Consider the following 23,168-nt stretch of genomic DNA (forward strand, 5'->3'; position numbering starts at 1 on the left):
ATCTGTGGGATGTTGGTCTGATTCCCAGCCATGGCATGTGTCCCTTCTGCAAGAAATTTTGTGCTGTACTTAAACCCGGATGAGGTGAGTGGGTACCCGGTACGAAGAAATTCCTCAACATCAGAATTTAATCCTATTTTGTGTGCCCAATCGAAATAGAATATCTGCATATTTTTGTCTTGTTTACATTAAAGACTTTCTAAAGCACTCAATGGGCTGAACATTTCAGATTATAATCTTAGTCAATAGCCTTCTTATTCCAATTTACTAGGGATTTGTGAAAGCAAGTGCTCAAATGGCTAATTCAAATGACAATAAAAACATTACCAAGAGAGTGCATTAGATTTAAATTTAAATCTTAACTGCTGGAAAATGCCATACTTAAATTTTAAAGAGTAAAAATGTACCAATGATTGCTACGCTTTTGTAATATTGTATCGTTAAATGTATAGTTCACACTACTGACCCTTTACCGATAAAGACCAGGGGTCTGTTTCATAAAGCTGTTCGTCAATTAAGAGCGACTTTAAGAATGACTGGTGATCCTTTAAATCATCGCCAATGAATCTACCATTCACAAGAAAGGATCACTAGTTGTTCTTAAAGTCATCCTTAACTTACGAACAGCTTCATGAAACACCCACCGGGTATAAGAACTTTGTGACAAATCAACTTCAAACTTTGCATGTAGGAGATAACAATGTCATTGGTTTTGAGACATATCAAGATTGAAGGTCACAGACTGAAGTCATTATTTGCATGAAGTTGGTTCTCGGGGTGACACGACATTTGCTCCTGGGACATTTGCTCGTCTTATTATCTCAGAGGGTGTAGGGTTACAGAGTTAAGATTGTAAATTCAGAATAATGTACAGATTGTGGTTTATTCAGTTTAGGTGGTTAGATTTTATGCTTGGCTTAACATGCAGATTTTCAATCAGAGCAATTGTTGTCAGAGCAAATGTCATGGAGCAAATTCTCAGATCAGTGTGGCCTATCCTATGTATCCAGGACATATACTTATGAAAGTTATGAACATATTTGATTTGGGAGGTCGTAAGGGCAAAGAACAAACTATTCAATATAACTACAGAACTGTTTGGCAAATCATATTCAAATGTGAAAATGCAATTATACATACAACAATGTTCTAATCTTGCAATTCTGACTGCATGCAGTTGAAAATCCATCTATCGTTCTCAAATCACAACCCCCCCCCCCTTCATTTCACCCATTCTTCATATACTTGTATCATTTTTAAATTATTTATCTTGGCTTAAGTTAGAATACTATTACATCTCTACTTCAGCATGAATTGTATTTTCAGTGCAGGACTATTATATGTATTCTTCAAGATATGACACCATGACAATTTTTGCAATAAGTTTTTTGTTTTCATTTCATTTTATTTGTACTGTAAATATCATATAAACAAGTATAAGAGACAATAACAAGACAAGGTGAAGGGGCAGTTGTAGAAATATGTGAGAAATCTACTTTGAGACAGAGATAGAGCACGGAGGGAGAGAGGGAAAGACAAAGTAGTTTGAGAGGAAGAGAGAGAGAGAAGACAATGTTATGGAGGGCAGATGTAGAAATATGTGAGAAATCTACTTTGAAAGAGAGAGAGAGGAAGGGGGAAAAGAAAAAATAGTTTGAGAGGGAGAGAGAGTAGACAATAGAGGGCAGAGAAAGAGTATATATAAAGACAATCAGAGATTTATTTTCCTGGGCTACAGAGAGGGAGCGAGAGACAAATATGCAGAAAACCTACACACATAAATATGACGGGACAAGACGGGTAATTACAATATCACTCTAAAAACATTCATGATAAGTTTATCATTCAAACATCCACCACAGTATTCCAACATGGACATAATATATTTTTTAAAAATCAACCTTACGATACAAAATGTGAACATATCATTTAGCAGGTTTTGACCTGCTTAATGACCCTACAAAAGTGAAAACTAATTTTAGCCGACACAAAAGCAATGAAAATGATGAGCCTTAATTCATCCAACAATATCCAAAGTCAGTAGGAAGCAAAGCAAAACATCAAAATGTGATTTTTCATATAACAAAATGGTATTAGAAGCATTATTTCCTGAAATCTCTGTCTGAAATTGAGTCTACAGTACCTTATTACACAATTGGCATTAACCCCAAATGAAATGAATTATTGAACTTGACTACTTAGTTTCATATAAATAATATAACAGCAATGAACATTAACATGTACATTGAAATATCAAGTAACAGATATACATTCATGATGTAATGTACAAAAGGTTGGAAACCCAAATATGATGTTCAAAATATATTATTATTGAAGTTGACTACAACAGAATTATATCACTAATATAACAGCAATGAACATTTTCATGCACATTGAATTATCAAGTAGCAGATATGTTCATGATGTAATGTTACAAATGGAATGGAAATGCTAAAACAAGATAACCTGAATATATTACATTTCTGTGATACAGTGAGTTTTCATGAGATAACTAGATGTAAATTGCACATCGAAAACAAAGACATGAATACAACATGTATACTAAATAACATGACCATATTCTGCATTGGGAAATATGTATAAATCTCTCAAAATGAGATTTATCCAGTTGATAGCTGAATTTATAATAAAAAAGCATGATTGAAATATGAAAATTACCTCAAAGATTTGTTTAATTCCTTTAAACACTCTTTGCTTCATTACACTGGGTGATTTTGGTTATGAAAATGATGATTTCATTTCAATTTCTTGATAAACCTTTTCATTACAATAGATTCGATTTTATATGATCTGTATATCACTTTCTTGATATATAATTTTTATGGGAATCATGTTACAAACATTTCATTTCAATTACTTATTTACTCCCAAATATACAAATCGCTTCATTTTCTTTAGTTCAAATGAAGAATTAAAGAGACTACAACAGAGGCGGCGGAACACCAGGCTCAGAAAAAAAGAAAGTGGAGGGGCACCTTTTGTCTGCCAAACGATAGGTGCCCCTCCACTTTCATTGTATGAGCCTCACGTTCCACCGCCTCTGGACTACAAATGTGGAATGACAAAATGAGATGCTACAAAAAAATTGCGATTTAAGAATATTAAAGACAAGAGAGATTATGTCTGTGACGGGCAAAGAATTGATCAGGGATACATAATCTGTACGGGTAACCACCGTGAGATGCTGCCAATACAAAAGCGACAAAGAATGAATTAAGATATGACAAAAAATACAAAATACATCATAAATAATGATTGATAAAGTGAAAATCAGAATGCAAGGATATTCCTTGTATAAAAATGTAATTATATAGCTCCTTATTCTCACAATGTTTATATTTCATCTTGATACATCTAGAAATAAGATTCCTGCTATACCAATTCAATTTTTGATGGTCAAAGGTAATACTGACTACCCACTGTATCACTTTAATTCCCACATTATGGGAAAAAATATAAGAAATATAAATAATTGACTCTTATTTTGATATGATGTGATTGCACAGTTCATGTGGGTGGCTTGATGTGTCCTGTTGTTAGGTTGTGAACCGTTGCCTTGGTTGTGACTGGGGGCGCCGTGGGATCTACGGTGTGTCCAACATGGAAAAAATACATCTGAAATGAAAACAGGGAGTGAGGTGAGCGAGTCAAATGACATGTGGGGGAGGGTAGGTCATAGAGAAATACAGAGAGAAAGGCACAGAATAGAAAAAAACAGCAGGGGAAGAGAAACAAAGAAAGACAAGAAAAGAAAAACGAAAGACAGAAAAAAAGGACAAGAAGTGAGGCAAGGAGAAAGAAAACTATGAAGAAAACATGTACAATCTAAAAATTTAATTTGTGCATCATGTGAACATTGGGTGCCAATTGTTCATAGGGGAGGGGACTTATCATACCACAGCTTGAGATAATAAAAATCCAAAATATATAGCATCTTGTAGTTCCAAACTAGTATCACAATTAAATGGGGAAAAATATATCAAAAAAAACATTGAAGAAAAGATGATGAATGTCATTATCAATAGTTCCAAGGCACGAATTAAGATCATGAGGGGGGGGGCTATAATTTATAATTTTATTTACCCATTAGTCAAAATCAAACCCAATAAGAATTTACAGGGGCTCTTTCGAAACCTCAGAGAGCTATTTCCATTAAATGGGCAAATTACCCAATAACATAAAACAAACCTTGAAACCAATAGCGAGACCAGCGTGAAAAGCAAATACAAGGAAGAGAGCGATGGCAGCAAACTTCTTATCATCGCTCTTGACCGAAGGCCACAGGGCCAGAATTAGGACCGCACTAGAGAGAACCAGACCAATGAGGACCAAGACCCATCTCAGCCAGTCTACATCAATCATCCACAGCAACTATGGAAAGAACAAACAATAAATAATACATTAACACTGCACACAAGTGAAATCTGAATAAATCTGAATAAATAGAACTCTATATAATACGTAGGGGAAGGCGGGGTAAGTTGTGACAGTTATTGCTTTTTGCATGTTAGAATTGATAGGTACCTACCGTACCTTGCCTTGAAATTTAATTCTTATGAAATATTTTCCACCTATATATAACTTTCTATCCCCACACTGAAAGTCATCGTGACCTTTGAAAAAAACGATGTCAAATGGCTCAACTTGCCCCATATATGGGGTAAGTTTGAGCCACCTTCTGGGGTAAGTTGAGCCACAAAAACTATGTACAAAATATATGAGGGGAGAACTAGCATGTCAATTTTTTGTTTTAAGTCTTTTCACTTGCTAATTCTCTATAAATACTAACATCCTTTAAAAGGAAAAGAGCAGTCATGTAAATTTGCTCCTTTCAGCCAGCATTTCAATCGATTTTTATGGTTTGTTTTTCAAGATACATTACCATAGGAATTACCATGGCTCAACTTGCCCCATGCTGTTTGGCTCAACTTACCCCAGTCCGAACTTAGTGCGATAATTTTGTATCCACACATTTATTATGCATCCATCCTATAAAAGACTATGACAAGAATGAAGATCCATACCTGGACTAATAATGTTGTTATCATGTCTTTATTATATTTAAAGACGTGTGTGTTTATAAAGCACTTATCTATTTCACACTCTTTTTTACTTTTTTGGCTGAAATTCATATTTTTCCCTCTAAAAAACTTTTTGTTTCAAAGTTGAAAACAATGTGGTGGGGTTAGGGGTTATGCTATGGGTCATCAATACATGACACCACCACAATGTCTGACTCATTCATTATTGGCCTGGGGCTGGTGGCTCAACTTGCCCCTATGCTCAACTTACCCCACCTTCCCCTACAGTTTACATGTTGGTAAAAGTGCAATTGTCACAATAAAAGACTGATGAATACAATAATGAATCAATAAATTCATACTGCACACTACCAACACAATGGAAATCTTAATAAATAGTAATGTAATACATACAGTGTACATGTCAGTAAATGTGGATTCTAAACAACACAAAGTATTAATCATATGTATTAAGCACATCTACATAAAATAAAGAAATTAGAAAACATTACAGGGAGTACCTTTAGACTTTTGTTAAATGTTAATAAAATGCTTTCCAGGTGAAAATGATGGCTGAATAATTAAATGTCAAATCCAGCCAAGAAAATTCTTGATTTGAATCAATAGAGGAAATTCCAACAAGCATAACACTGAAAATTTCATAAAAATTTGATGTATTACAAGAAATTTGGGACATTTTTAAGTTTCGCTTAATTTCACAAAACAGATCTATGCATATCCTGGTCTGTATGCAGAGGAGGGGACTGATGACATCATCCACTCGCTATTTCTTTTGTATTTTATTATATGACATATGATATATTTTCTCATTGTCCTGTCACTCCTGTGACACAAAGATTTATTCCTCCCTGAACATGTGTATTTGGATACAACTGTTTCGTGTAATTAAGTGAAAATTTTATACTTTCTAATACTACATCCAATTTTCATGAAATTTTATGCGTTATGCTTGTTTAATTGTTTTTATCTTTTGATTCAAATCAACATTTTTCTGGGGTTGACTTGACCTTTAAGGTTTAGAGTGTACTTTTAAAACAACCTACAAAGGGCACTTACCGAAATAGGAATGTAAATAGTGAGCGAATAACCGTAGAGACAGACTAATTCCAAGAAAGTATAGCCACCTAGGTTTCCTCTGTGGTGTAAGAATCCATACAGGCAAGACGGGATAATCCAGGCATAGGCAAAGATGACTACTGCTGCTATTGTAACTGTTATGAGAAAAATAGTAGATTGTGATATAATAATAACAAATGTGATTTGTAATGCGCCAAATCCACTCTGCAGAGCGCCCAAGGCGCAGTAAAAGAAAGAGAAAGAGAGAGAGAATAGTACAAATACAGCGATAAATAAAAAAACAATTAAGAATAGGAAGCATTGAACAGACGCGTCTCTTAAGGTAATGTTTAAATGTGTCAATGGAAGTGCAGTCATGGATAACCAGGGGAAGATCATTCAAGAGAACAGGGCCAGCATGAGCAAAAGCCTGTGCCTCCAATGTCTTTACAGATTTGGGAACAACCAGGGAACCAGAGTTGGATGAAGGAAGGGACCTGACAGGAGAGTATTGTTAATTTACAGATGCTGCAAGACTTTGAAGTTCTATTATATAGAAACAGTGAGTACAATGAATTTTAAGGTATGAATGGGAGACTGATGTCAATGGATTTAAAAGTTGAAGTGTTTTTTTCTCTCTCTCTTTCTTTTACAAAACTTTTTAGAAGCACTTGCCCAGTCGGGCAAGTAAATTTTTAAATAGGTGGAATATACTTGCCCAAAAATCTATTTCACTTGCCCAAAAAAATCATTGAAAAAAAAGTTTTACCTCTTTAAAAGAAAGTTTTGTGGTTATATAAACCATTGACCTTTTTCTCTCTGTTGACATGAACTGATCTACTTTGTTATTGCATTTATTTTTCCACAGTGACTTTATCTTGCCTGCCATGACCAAAATTAGTGTCAATATATGATATCGACCCTATTGTATTTTTGGTCATTCTACCGTAAGAATTTTGCTTGCCCAGTTCGGGCAAGTAGTTTTGGTCTTTACTTCAAAACACTTGCCCGACTCTAAGCTTTACTTGCCCCGGGCAATAGGGCAAGTGCTTATGTAGCACCCTGCAATGTGCAGTGACTGGTATTTTTGAGACAAAATATGATAAACAGTCAGACATCTTTTATATTTACCCAACGAAGGGAGGAAGTGGACAGATGCGACTCTCCTTAGAAATTTGTATCGGCTCTCATATCAAATGTGTAACATCTGTCCATCCATATTAATAGTTAAATGGCAACTCAAGATCACAGTTACAGTCAAACTAGATTTCAGAATACAGGCCTATTAAAGTGTGCTATTTAGTTATTTGATATATAAGTACAGGAACAAAGATTGATCACATGTTTAAAAAGGTTCATATCAATAATAAATGATCAATTTTTTTTTTATCTGAAAGAGGTATTCCAGGCTGAAAATAATACGATTGCAGCAGAGGAAGAAAAAAGCTATGAAATTTTAAAGACTTATATAATTTTGGTGAAACAGTTTTCTATGCCTGTCTTCATGGTTATTCAGTGAGCAAACTGATGTCATATCCCTACTTGTTCTTTATTCCATTAAGTTGTGTTTATTCAATGTTTTTATCCATAAACTAACAAATATATTGACAATGATTTAATGCATTTGATAGGCTTATTCATTGTTGCAACTTATTCTATTATAATGGGATATATCATACACACGGATGAAAATATGAATAACATAAGAAGAAGGATAGTGGGGATGTGACATCATCAGCCCACCTAACAAATGTTCATGACAACATACATAGATAACTCTTCTCACGAAATATTGTGCAGTTTTAGAATTCAATAACTTTGTTATATGTGATCAGATTTTGATGAAATTTTCAGCATTTTATTTGTATTCAGCCTGGAGTACCCCTTCAACTATCAAGCTGACATTACCATTTGAGAAGTGTGCATGCCATATGTAGGTTGATGAATGCATATTAGCAATGTAATCGGCCATGTCCCCACTAATAGCTATGGTGAAAACAAGGGTAATACATACCCATATCGGACCTGGATAAAAAATGGAATGAAAGCAAATTATTTCACATCCATTAAAAGTTTAAATCACTAATTTCTACACCTGAAGACAAAAAAGGGGGAGGGAACAAAGAAAACTGTCTGTTGACAAATTCACATTCGAAAAAGAATGCAAACACACGGCAAACCTAAAGATGGGTCAAATAACAAAAACAGAAGAATGTTTGAATGAGTTTTTACCCAATGAAGTTTAAAATTTAAATCAAGTTTCAACTTATTTCTTATAGTAATGGGTATGACTCTATACTTGAATAAAAAAAAAATACTAAAACTTTACTATTTAAATGAAAATAAGTGTACATATAGCTTTCAGTTTCAAGGAAATAAAAATAGAACAATATAATCATTCCCAGCCTGTCTTGACAAACTAAAACTACACTTTCAGTTTTCAAGAATGAAAATTTCATGTCTTAGTGTCTTATTTTATTTTCAAACTAGAATAAGAATCATAAATATCAAAACTAATATATGTTATTATTTCTTTTGCTTCTTCTCCTCTCTGTTCCCTCAACACTTTTTACCCTCTTTTGGTTAAATGTTCAATCTGATTATTTACAAGTGTGGACTTATCGTAAGGAAAGGCAGTCGTGTGGTCTGAGCATTGGACTCATAATCGCAAGGTTGTGAGTTCGAATCCTAACTCTGCCATTGTCTCCACTTTGAAATGAGGCCCAAGAGTGATATCTGTCGTCTATTATGTCAGCCACTATGGCTGTTTAACCTAGACGTAAAATGTTTCCAAGGTAATTGGTTATATACCAGCTTGGCCTTTACCAGCAAAAACTGCTGTCCTGCCGAGTTCCTACGGGAGTTACCATAACAGAAACAGAAACAGACTGGCTTTCAGTATCAAAATCACGGTCTTACTATTATTAAAATGTGTTCAAACCTGATATCAGAACCTTCTATGGGGTTTATATGTTTCCATATTGGCATACATGTATTACCCCTTGGCCTACTGTATCTAATTGGTCCATATACAAAACCTACTGTATGGGAGCAACATAATTCTACAATAATAATAATAATAAACATTTATATAGCACTTAGTACAAATGTTTCTAAGCGCTGCATAATATTACCCCGGCTTTAGCAGTTACCCTGATTGGGCACATCAACAATTCAAGGAATTCCTTCCTACAGGTACCTATTTTCTACACCAGGTGGGTGTTTCATAAAGCTATTCGTAGGTTAAGAGCAACTTTAAGAACCGGTGATCCTTTCTTACGCGCTAAACCATCGCCAATGAACGTGTTGGTTACATACCATTTATAAAAAGAAAAGATCACCGGTCGTTATTAAAGTCACTCTTAACTTACGCCTTACGGGCAGCTTTATGAAACGACTCCCTGGGTGGAGAGAGGCAATTGTAGACAAACGCATTGCCAGAGAACATGAGTGCTACGGTGGGAATTGAAACCCGGACCTTCGGACCTTGTAGTTTAAAGTCCGAAGACTAATCCACTAAGCCACAACAGCTCTACATAGTAAATGTGTTAAAGGCTATGTTAAAGAGTTCTGTAAAGAAATCTAATTTCAACAGGAAATGGTTGGACGCAATCATAAATTGTTTATCATACGCCAGAATGCTTATTTAGACAGTTTTAATTCAGGCTTGCTTGAATTTATATTCATTTCATTACCACATGCTTTTCCTGGTATAACAAACACAGCAAACAACATGTGGGACCAAACTAGTAATGGACAAACATTTTTCAGTAATTTGTCTGATCTTTATTTGCTAGGTGTTATTGTAATTTTACATTTTCTTGATAAACCTTTTATCAGATGTCAGTTTTTTTTCATATAAGTGTGTAATTTTTTTCAATTCTGAAAAAAATTTACTTCCTGTTGTTACGAGTACGTACCAGGGGGGTGTTTCACAAAAAGGTAAGTACATGTATGACTTACAGTCATGCTTAAATACTGGCATGCACAGAAATGTCATTCGCAATGTTATTGTTTAATATGCAGAAGTGCGCATCAACGTAGTATGATCTGACCAATGCAGCAATGTCGTCAATACTGCGCGAAACTGGGGATTTAAGTGCGACTCTATGTCACACTGAACTGTTTGTGAAACACTCCCCTGAGTTTATCTTGAAGGATAAAGTGATGAAGCTCACCATAGAGATCAGGGGAAGGTCTGATGTGGGAATCTAGGAAGCTCTTGGTAGGGTTTGGGATGAAGGAGCCGAGGAGACGACGGCCCACCTGGGAGGTATCCACGTCAAAGAACTGCTGATAGTACTCAAAGGTCCACAGTGACGGCTGCTTCTTCTGTCCAGATAACAGCTATAGAGGAATAGGGGTTAACATTTAATAACAATACTACTACTAATAATAGGCATTTACATAGTGCCATCTATCTATAAATAATCTATTCTGAGGCTCGGCACATTATTATTATCATTCTCCCAGCTTGAGCTCAAACTGTCTTCCAGCCCTTTCAAGGAATTAATCCTTGCCAAGTACCCATTCACCTCACCTGGGTTGAGTATCAATTTTTATTATTTCTATTTCGTTGTTCCTGAAATTTTGTACTCGAGCAATAAATACTGGTAAATAATTGTGATTTTCATGATTATTCTTTTGATTAAAATGAAATTATTTTTAACATTCATTGATAATACCTCAGTATCACCCTCATCATCATCGAGGGGATCATCATCATGGAAGGCAGTATGAACTTGAGCAGGTTTGGTTGGAGTATCATTCAAGTCTTGAAGAAGAGAGGCATCTCCAAAGTCTAAAAGAGGAAACAAATTAAATCCCATGATCGTTTGTTTTGCGTCACCTGTGCCTGGGAGGTGAAAAGCGAACTGAATCACTATGACCAGCAAGTGTCTCGGAATCGGGGGGGCAGGTCAACAATTGCACCAGGGTTTCCCCCTCCTTTTGCATACATACAAATAGTGCAGTGATTGGATTCTATCCGAGGGACCGAATGTTTTCTATTGTAACATAGCCTGCATCCCCCTGGAACAGGGGAAGGGCACATTTACATACAATCCAAGCTTCGGTCATCCACATGGGGTGGACTCAAATCCACAACCTTTGGTTCACCAGGCAGACCCTTTACCTACTGAGCTAACTCACTCCCATTATCATTATTACCATACATGCACGGAATCCATTAAAATTATCACCAAAGTCTTTGTTTGTATAAATATGTGACAAAGGATTCCAGAAGATAAGATTGCTGAGAATTCTTTGACAGTCAATTTCATTGTTACCTTTTTTATTTTCCCATTGGTGGAGAAATATAGAAATGCGCCCTAAAGAAAAATGACCTTGCCTGAAAGTTTCAATGAGATTGCAGTGAGCACATCTCATGCTTGAGTGTACCCTGACCTTCAAACACTGTAATTTGTGAAGCTCTCGATAAGTTTCTTCTGCATTCAATCAAGTAATTGTTGGATTATTGTTGCTAAATTTTGACAAGTTATATATCAGTTTGAAGCTTAGGATATGCTTTTTCAAACTCGATAATAATCCAGAATTACATTTTGGGTGACTTATTGTTGGTTTGGGGGTGGCTGGTCACCTGTGGAAAAAAATAAGATATTTACCTTGAAAATTCAAATCAGTCTGATCATCATCCTGTGAAGAAAAACAACCAGAAAGGAATCATGATAATGTTGAATGCAGTTTGGTATCATGTCTGCTGAATGCAAAATACCATAATCGTAGGTGGTCTACATTTGTCAAGAAAATCTTATTTAAGATAACATCAATAATCAATAGGATGTGTGTTGTGTGGAATAATTTACAAGTGACTTTAAAAAATAAAGAGAATATGAAAGAGCAAAATGGCAAAGGTAGTTCAGGGTAGTGCTGGTCGATATTTGATTTCAGTGACAGTCGATTATCACCACAAAATATCACTGATAACATGATATACCACAGAGTCTGAAAATTCATTTACATAGTATGTTGAGTTGCAATTCAGTGAGAAGAGAAAAGGGAAATGAATGGGGCTATCATGAACAACTGACATTTGTGTACCAACTTTAATAGCGAACTTAGGAAGTTCTGAGTTGTTGTAAAGCAATAAAGTAGCACTTTGGTCAATAAATACTTCCATTCCTTATATTCATAGATCACATATCCATTATATTCCACGTTTCCTTAGCAAAAATTTCCAACAAAATATACCAAATCAGGATTTTTTAAAGCAAGATTTGATAATTACTAATCAATACATTTATCAAATACTGCAATATTGAGATCTTTCTAAAAGTATTCAATGTTTCATCATTTAGAAGATGTGTTGTTAAGTTCCTGTCAAAAAATTCCAAACAATAAGGAAATTATATAAGTATGTATGTGTTCAGTAATGAGTTTATGTACAATTAACATATCAATTTACTAATTGATAATTACTAATTAAATATTTAATACATTGATCAATCAAGACAAATATTTATTGATATCCTTTCTCATCACCTGTTTTTACTCAGTTTTATAGAGTAAAATGAATAATTTGTACAATTTTGTAAAAAAAAAATTTTTTGTCAGTCAGTCACACATTTTGAATGGTCGCAATGGTAAGACAATGGCAATAATTAAATCAGATTTTTAATATTAAAAAAATCATAACTCTCTTATATTTGGCCTAGAGTAATGGTTAACCATTTTAAATGTGTTTTTTAGCCCTTTCCAATGGACTATAAAGTTACAATGTAATTCCATGATTTTTATTTTTTTTGTCACATTCCTAAATGTGGTCGCAATAGCACTCCAAATAAAAGGGGAAAAATAAATTATGCACTTACCTCGATTGTATGGATGGTCTATCGTGACACAGAATTCCTGACATCGAGGCACAAACTGGACCCTAAAAAAAGTTCTGTTTCATTTTCCTTCTGACAAAATTGAAAACAAAATGGCCAATCATGCCGATCGATACCAAAATGAATGCGACAGACGTCTAACTTTTCCTTTCTTTCAATCTGAGCCTGAGGGTCCATTTTGTGTCTCGGTGTCAGGGATTCTGTGTCACGATAGGATAGATCTTCATTTCATCCATGTAATCGAGGTAAGTGCATAATTTGTTTTTTCCCCTTTTATTTGGAGTGCTATTACGACCACATTCTACCCCATTTTGGAGAGTATATGTTTGACTAGTATTACACGGACGAGTCCTGCCTGGGCTCCGGCCCGCTAGCTTCGCCTTCGCAGGCCGGAGTTCCCTGGGCTGGGTTAGGATGACACGAAAATCAATATGTGGGACAAAAGTCAACATTACCTTATCAACATCAACTATCAATCCAGTAGTTTCTGCCATTTCCCCTGTAATCTTATTCAAAGTCTAGTTCACTTGGTATCTGCTTATATTAGAGCTACTACTCTGATGTAAAGAAAAGAAGAAATATCGACAAAAATCTTCCAAACGTCTTTCTTTTCTTACAGAAGGCAGCTGTTCCACGTCAAGCCTTCAAGGCAAGATCATTCTAGTCTTGCACGATCAGACACCAAATTGTAATTTGACGTTAGCTCGGCCAGGTTCAGAGTCGCGTCGAGAGCCAACACTTGAACAAGCATTTCGTTTAATAATTTGATTCATCTATCTCATTATTATGTCTCTATCATTGCCTTCTCAAGACGATTAATATGGAGTTTTAAGCTGACTTATAATGAAAGTTAAATAGAGTCTGATTATACAGACTAATAGATATAAACACTCTTTTCGTTCCTCTTGATAACAAAAAAGGTAAGATAAAAAAGTGATCTTTTTATCATTTTCCTCTGCATTTATTTTATAATTTTTTGTTAATTAAATAACGAATAGAATGTGGGGATTATTTTTTTGAAATGAATAATAGACATAGCCTAGTCACTATTATCATGGTCAGATGAAGTATAAATGTTCAACACCCGGGTTCAAAAATATTCTAAACAAAAAAGATTAGGCTATACATGTATATAGCATTACTGTCAAATTAGTTATTTTGATAAATAAATGATATGTGTAAACAAATAGCGTGACAAAGAAGACAAACCAAAACGAAACTCAATAAGTTTACAAGTACATTCATACACAGAATGGATACGGTCTATTGTCAAGAAATTTGCCTGCTATTAATATTATCATAATTATTATTATCATTATTATTGTTATTATTATTATTATTATTATCATTATTATTATATTATTATTATTATCATTATTATTATTATATTATTATTATTATTATATTATTATTATTATCATTACTATCATCATTATTATGATGATCTTTTTTCGATGTAGAAATACTTAAGAGCATCAGCTTAATGAGTAAACTAATTGAAACTAAAGTCTAAATATACTGAGACGAGGGGACGATTAAGAGAAACACATATTACAAATTCTTTGAGTTTTGTTCAACCTGAACATCACTGAAATTTATTGTTACAAACTTTATAATTATATTTCCACAACACACTTAACATTGTGTCTATGATAAATTCCAGTCGGCACTCTGATTGCCTTATCTGCCTAGAGAAACAAATGTTTGAACCACAAGGACAAGACTTGGAATATCCTGGTACTCTGCATTGACTATCAATAAAAAAAAAATAGAGTAAAATCCAGCAAATAGCTGGAAAAAATCATCAAAATCTGATAACAAAATTTAAAGTTCGTATAAAGTTCAATAGTGAAAACGGGGGAGCCTTTCATGAAAGGACTTGTCGGACTTTGCGACTAGTCCTGTTTTATCCGACAGTTGCCAAATAGTAACAATGCCTCTCATCCAATCAGAACTAAGGAAAGTTGTCAGATCTGACAACTTGCCGGATAAAAATGTTATTGAAACACTTCCCAGTTATGTACGCCGTACTTTTACCATGTAGATTGTAGATCCCTCTATCGACCCCCACTCGGGGTATGAGAGTACAACATCTGAACAAGATATAACAAACTATAGTATAAACAGTATTTGCATACAATGTTTGCAAACAGTACGATCATGACGATGTATGTTGCGATTGATTCCCTGTAAAGCATGTGCCAATTCAGTTTTTACAGCGATAATGAAATAAATGAACGAAACGAAATCATAATTGTTCAAAACAAATATATTTCAGGATGAAACTATACAATACTCCTCCTGATACAAAAGAAAAACAATTTACAATTAACTCTATATCAAACAGTAATAATATCATTATTACTTATACTACACTTTTTCAGGCCCAAAGCGCTAACAATCAATCAATCAAATCGTGTTATTATAATGTATACAGACAACGAAAAGGATAATGCCTTTTTGAACATTGCTATAATAGTGATAGAGACTGTATCCATTGTATAGCAATGGATTTTACTGTTCATCATAATGAAGCATGCATTGAGAATGATTTCAAAATCAGGGTATTGATTTAACGAGAAATGATTATGATCTAAATCAAGAATTTGAGTTATTGAAGACATACATTACACACCGATAAATGTCTTTTCTCTCTTCGAATATGTCATTAGATCTACTTCAAAAATCTGACAAGTATAGCAGGGCCCTATATGAACGATTTTCTTTATACTGTGGGCACTTATATAAATATGAAAAGCAAAAATTAAATATTAAAATTGAAGGTCATTTTGGTTACAGTTTTCAATTTTTACACACATCTTTTCAGAACACCTGGGGGCACTGCCTGTGGAGAATAATACACGCAGCACCCCCACTTCAGCACCCCAGCAGCCCCGCTTCCCATGGCCATAAAGTATATACAAATAAAGATAAAATATTTCATTCATATAGGGCACCTTTCCGGCACCTTCTCAAAAGATACAAAGCGCATTCAACAAAGAAAGAAAAATAGGGAAGCTCATGTTGGGGTCTAATAAGTAAAACTGAATATAAAAATGCCTCCCCTCATAAAAAAGTGCCCATAAAAAAATGGGGATGAAATTTTTTATGGAGCAAATGTATAGCAAAATACCCAGGGATTCACTATTCTGACAGGGGTCGAGTCGATCAGCAGATGGATTTTTTTCCTTCCACGAGTGAAAATTAACATTTATTATTATTTCAAACCCTGCACTTTCTTTCCGGCACTGTCCATTTTTCTTGCTTCAATAATTGGATTCCTTTTACTTTCCTTTGTTTTGATCGCTTCTTATTAGCCTTTCTTGATTTTGTAATCACATGAAGAACAGAGGGGCGATCACCTGATCCCCTACTATACTGATTCTGCGACTTGACTGATGTTAATATTCACCATGCAAAAATATGATAGTTAAGAAAAATGAAATTGAAAGTATTTGACATATTTCTTTAAATTCCGTCATAGAGTAGGCCTAAGTAATTATTGATTTCTATTTTTTTTATTTTGCGACGTCATACACACTAAGAAATAAAGGTTCAAAATTGAACCCCGAAAGGTTGATGCAAAATCAGCACCCTATGGGTTAAAAAATTGAACCCCTGATTTTGGGTTCAAAACTGCACCCTAAGTTTAAAATTGAACCTCTAGGGGTGCAGTTTTGAACCCGCAGGGTGCAAAAATGAACCCCAACCGCAGGGTTCAATTTTTGAACCCCAAATCAGGGATTCAATTTTTGAACTCATAGGGTGCTGATTTTGCATCAACCTTTCGGGGTTCAACTTTGAACCTTTATTTCTTAGTGTGTAGACGAGCATCTCCCTCATGTCGTATGATATAAATTTGAATGTTATTTTCTCCCCCCCCCCGAAAAAAAAAATTTGGGCGTGTGACATATCATCAGACATAATATTTCATATACGCTCTTCTGGAAGAAAAAAAAATATTCATCATGTTCTATTACAAAATGAAATTTATCATGTGGGAGCTGCTTGCACATGACGTCACAAATTAAAAACTTTAAATACTCATAACTCTTTTATACGATACTGGATTTTCATAAGATCTTTATTAATATTCTTTCTATATTTCTTGCTTTCATTTAAGCCAACTGATATTATTGGTGAACTTCTCCTTTAATGCTAACATCTTAAACACCTATGTCTACCCATATCATATTCCATTGGACGCGCTGTTCGCAAAATTCAAATTTGAAAAGTTAGTGTTCACGCTCTCTGTGTTCGTTGGCCTATCCCGAATTTCGAATTTCCATTTAGACCCAATTTTGAAAGACCCGATGAGATGTAGGGTGAAATATAGGCAGGTGGAAAAAACTACGTGCATCGGAAGTCTGACCTAAACACTTTGTACACTACAGGAGTCATTCACGTCATCTTCATCCAACTCATAAAAGCCGTTTACTGGGTATGATATTGTTCCATTGGTGTCTGAAATTCTGCAAAAAATAAAATAGGTGAGAAATTGTTAAAATTAATACTCAAAAAGGCAACATAATGCTAAACTTAAAATATTAATCGACTCATCTAAAATTTGATAATTGTTATTACATCATTGATCATACTAACTGGATAGTTTGAGAATATAAAACAATGGCAGACATGATGAATATACTGTACATCTAAAAAAAAATCAAAGCAAAAGACAAAATAGAAACAAAACAAACCATGCTGCTTCTTTTAAGTCGTCTCACTCCCCGTTAGTTCTGGCGCCGACCCTGATCTACTCCGTTGCCTTATAAAATCGAAGTTTTAATTACGAAGCTTTAAATTTGCTTGAAAGATATTAGAGGTCTATTTTTTAAACCGAATTTAATAAAAGACAACACTTCTGCGCTTCGCGCGGGGAAGAACGGGGCCCCACTTAATGAAGCTTATCAGCAATTTTATTTCTGATAGCCACCTGTAGTAACGATCAATGATTCACGGCCAATTGATCAGGGGCAATAAAGAGGTGTTGAAAGTGGGGGGGGGGGGTTGGGCTTCACATGAAATAATTTGGGTGATGATTTTCACAATTTTGTATATGGTTTCTGCGGCTCCCGATTTCACTGAAGAAGTGAGAATTTTTGTCAGTCCTGATTACTTCTGCTTGCACCATTTTCTCCCCGATCGTGTGAACATTGTACATATACTTCTTAAGACGCTTAATCACACAGAAGTCAACTGAATAAGATCCAATTAAAGTAAAGAGAGGCCTTTTGCTTGATATTCGATGGCAAACGAAAAGCTTCCGCGCTTCGCACCTTGCACCCGGTTCATACCACCTCCTCCAAAATAAACTCCTGACTACTCGAGTGCGAAGGCCCGACATTTCGCTTGCTTACTTTCCAAAGTTCTCGCCATCTTCCACAGTCTCTGGTAGTTTTTTGCCCCTGGTCTCCGGCAGGAAGAGACACAATAAACCGGAGAGGACTGTGCAGGTTCCAAAGATGAGAAGCGGAGAGTGTATCCAAAGATCTCCGGTAAGCAGTACCAAAGGGGCTAGCATGTTAGCAATTCGACCCGCCATGGAACATATTCCCAATCCAACGGTCCTGCATAGAAATAATTGCACCAACAAAATCATAGCAGTACAGTAAGTAAGGAAATATAATAAATTAATAGATGTATAGAAAAGGGAAAGTTCATAACCCGGGCCATAACCCCAAAAATATAACTGGCTTAATATCACATCGATTGATTTAAAATATAAAATCATTTCATCGTCATTGCCCCTTCTTTCTCTCTGTTTGCCTCACTCACTCTATCTATCCATCCATCCATCCGTCTGTCTCTATGTCTGTCTGCCTGTCCGCTTCCCCGGGCCGCTTCCCTTCCCTCTCTGCCTGACTCGATCTCGCTCTCTCTCTACCCCACCCCCTCCCCTCTCTGTTGATATATTTACCTCAATATTGTTGGATACAGTTCTAAGGTAAACAGGTAGATGAGATTAAATGCCCCTGAGATTCCGAATTTCCCAATGAAGGCTACTCCAGCTCTCACCGGACCAGGAGCTAAACGGGAAATTTTTAAAGAACAATATAAGAAAAAACGCTGATGATGATGATGATTAAGATGACTACGGGGACGGTAATGATGATGAGGATGAGGAGGAAGATGACTATGGGGATGGTAACGATGCATATATGACGACGATGATGATGTTGTTGATGGTGATGATGACGGTGATGATAAATGGTGATGATGACAATGGTAATGATGATAGTGATGATGTGATGAAGATGATGATGGTGATGATGATGGTGATGATGATGTTGATGATGATAGTCATTGATGATGATAGTGATGATGATGGTGGTGGTGATAATGATTACGATGTTTATGATAATGATGTTGATGATGATGATCAGTGGCCGACGGTGACCCGGAGGAGACAATTGATTGGAGGGGCACTGTATTCTTGGTGAACAATGCTGTGCCCCTCCAATGCTTTTCCTCCTCCAGGTCACGGTCCGCCACTGATGCTGATCATAACGAATGCATGATGATAGGCCCTTAGCATTTGCTTGTACCCTCATACTTTCAGTTGTTATACATGTACACTCTAAATTACAGGGATTTAAAAAATAAGTCCAGCTGGACTGTAGTTAGGGACCAGTCGATTTCTGGATTTAGTTTTAGTCCTAAAGACTTGAATTTAAATCTCAAATGATTTATATTTCAAACTTTCGAGATTTAAAAATGAATCTTAAGGATTCAAACTAAATCCGGAATTCGATTGGTCCCTAACTACAGTCCATGTGGACTTATTTTAAATCCCTGTAAGTTAGACTGTATGTTCATTCTATTATGTAAATTATTTGTTTTGTAAACTTTGATTTTTTTCAAATTGAAGCTATCCTGCTCAACACCCTAAGAAAATAATATGATTCTTTCAACGATCCCTGGGGTATAGGCCAATACAGTGCGTATCGAAATGAAGTTTACTTTTGTAAATAATCCTGTAAAATTATACAGTGCGTATCAAAAAAAAAAGTTTACACTTTGAAAAAGCCCTGGGAATTAAAAAATATACAACATGTGGGTATTTTTTTATATATATATTCTTGGGTTTTGGTCTCATCTATCCAATGAAAGTAAAAATTTTGACAGAAAGTTACACTTGAATGAGCGCTGTCCATTTTTGTAAAGCTCGCAGAAATGCTCGTTTTCACGTTGTGTCACGGAGAAAAGGAGAAAACTTACCTTGCAAAACATTTCTCATACATTTTTCTTGCACTTTGAGTCAATTTAAGTAAAATGGATACATTCAAGCATTTTGCCGACAAAATTAAAATTTTAACACTTAGTAAGCACAACCTTTACCCTTTTTATGCCAGCTGTATCTGAGGACATAACTATAAATCCAAAACAAAAACTTATATCAGACACTCTCCAACATTTTCTCACTAAGTTTTTATTATTTGAAGTGGGTTTACATTTCATTTTAGATTTAATACTTGTTTCTCCACACTTTTCCCAAGCTTGACAATAATTAACAAAATAAAACTCACGCCCAAACCATTTCATGAAAATCACAGCTCAGTGTAAAGCAAATATCGTCACTTTGGTCTCGATGTGTGGGTGAGTGGGGTGGGGCGCAATGGCACTCTTCTGAGTGTTTTGGTCAAGGAAACAAGTTAAAACAGGGTAAAAGATATCTTCAAATCAATTTCACTAGCTAAATTTCACGTGTTCCTCATTATTAGGTCTACTTTTATTCGCATAACCATTTTAACGTTCTGCGCAAATCATTTTTTACTAACTTTTCAAAAGTAAGCGGTGCTCACTCGAGGGGAAATATTTTTCGACAGTTATATCGACCTTTGCTTAAATGGATCTGTACCAATGTTAAAATGTAGAAAAATCTTCAGGATATTACAAATGTATAATTTTACAAGACTTTTTTTAAGTGTAAACTTTTTTTGATGCGCACTTTATATTTGTAATATCCTGAAGCTTTCTCCACATTTAAACATTAGTTCAGATCTTTTTAAGCAAATGACTATCACTATCAAACAATGTTTCCGCTTAAGTGAGCAATACATACTTTTGAAAGTTCGTGAAATAAAATGATTTGCGCAGAACTTGAAAATGGTTTATTTTAATAAAAGTAGAGGTTAATCATGACGAACACATAGCAAGGAAGATTGATTTGAAGATATCCTTTACCTTTTTAAATTGTTTTCTTGCCCAAAAAACTTCATAAAGCGCCTTTACGCCCCCCCCCCCCCCACACACCGAGGCTATCGTGATGATATCTGCTTTACACGGAGCTGTGATTCACATGAAATGGCTTAAGTTTTATTTTCCTATTGTTAATCATTGTCAAGCTTGGGAAAAGTGTGGAGTAGTGAAGAATGCTGGAGATGTCTGAAATAAACTTTTGCTCACATTCAGTTATGTCCTCGGATCTAGCTGGCACAAAAAAGCAAAGGTTGTACTTACTTAGGATTGAAATATTAATTTAGGTGGCAAAGTTGCTACAAAATGTTTAAATATGTCTCTTTTATTTGTTTCAATTTGCTAAACATGCAAAAGAAATGTATGACATGTACCACACGGTCAGTTTGTTTTCGATTTTTTTTCCTCAACACAGCGTGAAAATGAGCACTTCTGCGCAAACCGATTTCTGCGAGCGTTATACAAAAACGGACATTGCTCACTCAAGCGCCGGGCTCAAGGGTAACATTCTGTCAAAAAATAACCTTTCATTAGATGAGACCCAAGGGGCTAGATATAGCGTATCGAGAAAAACTGTCATTGCCATTGCTCCATCAAAATCCAACTGAATTGCATAAATCTTCCAGTTCATTTAATTAAAAAATGGTCAACTACACACTAAGAAATAAAGGTTCAAAATTGAACCCCGAAAGGTTGATGCAAAATCAGCATCCTATTGGTTCAAAAATTGAACCCCTGGTTGGGGTTCAGTTCTGCACCCTGTGGGTTCAAAACTGCACCCTTAAATTTTAAACTGAACCCCTAGGGGATGCAGTTTTGAACCAGCAGGGTGCAAAAAGGAACCCCAACCAGGGGTTCAATTTTTTAACCCACAGGGTGCTGATTTTGCATCAACCTTTTGGGGTTCAATTTTTAACCTTTATTTCGTAGTGTGTAGAATGGAGATTTAAGCAAAAGCATGCCATGCCGGTTTCTGGTCGGGCACAAAGCTCCCCGAAAAAAACCTCATAGCTTACTTATGAAGATGGTAAGAACACACGCTACCCCTCCACACAACATCATGATGACCGTGCTTCTCTTTCTTCCAAACCACGGGTGTTCTACAATGAAGATGGAGAGGATGTAGGCTGGTAGCTCAATGGCGGCAGAGACAAAGAAAGACAGATAGACATCGATACCAAGGTTTGAAGTGCTCAGACTTAACCCGTGGTACACCATGGCACACACCGCCCTGAATTTTATCAAGAAAAGAATATGGATTATGAAAATGTACATTTTTAATACTCTTCTAATTTGACTACTATAGATTAATTTCTATTTCAATTTCAGTCTATATTAAACCCATCACTATATTGTTTAAACTTTGAAACTGGTTGTTTGAAATTTTAAACAAGCTGTTTTTCTTTATTTTTTAGCTTTATCAATTGTCTAAGAGATTGAACTTGTCATCGGACTATCTCGTGTGGTTTAATGTTATATTCCTGCCCTAAATTCGTTCGAAATGATGTAATGACGAAGGGGTGGCGAGTCAGGGGGCTGCAAAACGGTTGGGAATATGAGGGGGTGAATGATGGCGGGAGAATAATGGAGGGCCTATAGAAGATGAGTGAGGACATGGGCGGAAATCCCAGGGGCCCCCTACCAAAATAGTAGGGGGGACACAATATCAGTATGTAGGAGCGTCGTTTGTTTTGTCATGTGTTAATAAAGTGTGGTAAAGTAAGATTGCTGGAACATAACTTAAGTTCTTTTCCCTTCAGTGATATTTTCGGAATGTCCGAAGTAATACCATCTGTTAAATCATTCAACCACCTTTTTGGTATCGCCTTTTGTAGTTTAGAATAATTCAAATAATTCAAAATATTCTTTCAATTTCGTAAGAGATACAAATTTTCCTTCGATACAAATATCTTTCAGAAAAATTATTTTGCTAGCATACCATTCTCTGTAGAAAATGGTTCATTATGATATACAATATATTTATTATACCATAAAATCTGTG

At 35.4% G+C, this 23,168-nt stretch overlaps 2 protein-coding genes across 2 annotated transcripts in view; both read right to left on the reverse strand.

Moving 5' to 3' along the window:
• Nucleotides 1–3,165: 3,165 nt before the first annotated feature.
• On the reverse strand, nt 3,166–13,637 carry LOC121423591 (protein YIPF1-like). Its single transcript, XM_041618963.1, has 8 exons — nt 13,423–13,637; nt 11,744–11,774; nt 10,805–10,920; nt 10,298–10,466; nt 8,028–8,144; nt 6,120–6,274; nt 4,210–4,392; nt 3,166–3,636 (listed from the first exon to the last, which is right to left on the reverse strand). The coding sequence occupies exons 1-8, from the start codon at nt 13,459–13,461 to the stop codon at nt 3,529–3,531; spliced, it is 918 nt and encodes a 305-aa protein (XP_041474897.1). The 5' UTR covers nt 13,462–13,637; the 3' UTR covers nt 3,166–3,528.
• A 3,297-nt stretch (nt 13,638–16,934) lies between these two features.
• The window catches only part of LOC121424120 (organic cation transporter protein-like), a 31,240-nt gene continuing 25,006 nt past the window's right edge, over nt 16,935–23,168 (reverse strand). Inside the window, exons 9-12 of the mRNA XM_041619719.1 lie at nt 22,183–22,397; nt 18,888–18,996; nt 18,328–18,537; nt 16,935–17,439 (exon numbers count right to left, since the gene is read on the reverse strand). Coding sequence (XP_041475653.1) covers nt 17,340–17,439; nt 18,328–18,537; nt 18,888–18,996; nt 22,183–22,397 — 634 coding nt within the window. The 3' untranslated portion in view covers nt 16,935–17,339. The remainder of the gene's footprint in view (nt 17,440–18,327; nt 18,538–18,887; nt 18,997–22,182; nt 22,398–23,168) is intronic.

This window comes from Lytechinus variegatus, chromosome 11 (assembly GCF_018143015.1).
Source record: "Lytechinus variegatus isolate NC3 chromosome 11, Lvar_3.0, whole genome shotgun sequence".
In the NCBI taxonomy this organism is placed as follows: domain Eukaryota; kingdom Metazoa; phylum Echinodermata; class Echinoidea; order Temnopleuroida; family Toxopneustidae; genus Lytechinus; species Lytechinus variegatus.

Coding starts and splice junctions, on each gene's coding strand:
- LOC121423591 (XM_041618963.1), bottom strand. CDS start 13,461: ATGGCAGAAACTACTGGATTGATAGTTGATGTTGATAAG. Junction 11,775..13,422: donor TGATAGTTGATGTTGATAAG/GTAATGTTGACT, acceptor TTTTCTTCACAG/GATGATGATCAGACTGATTT. Junction 3,637..4,209: donor GTCTCGCTATTGGTTTCAAG/GTTTGTTTTATG, acceptor TTTTCATTTCAG/ATGTATTTTTTCCATGTTGG.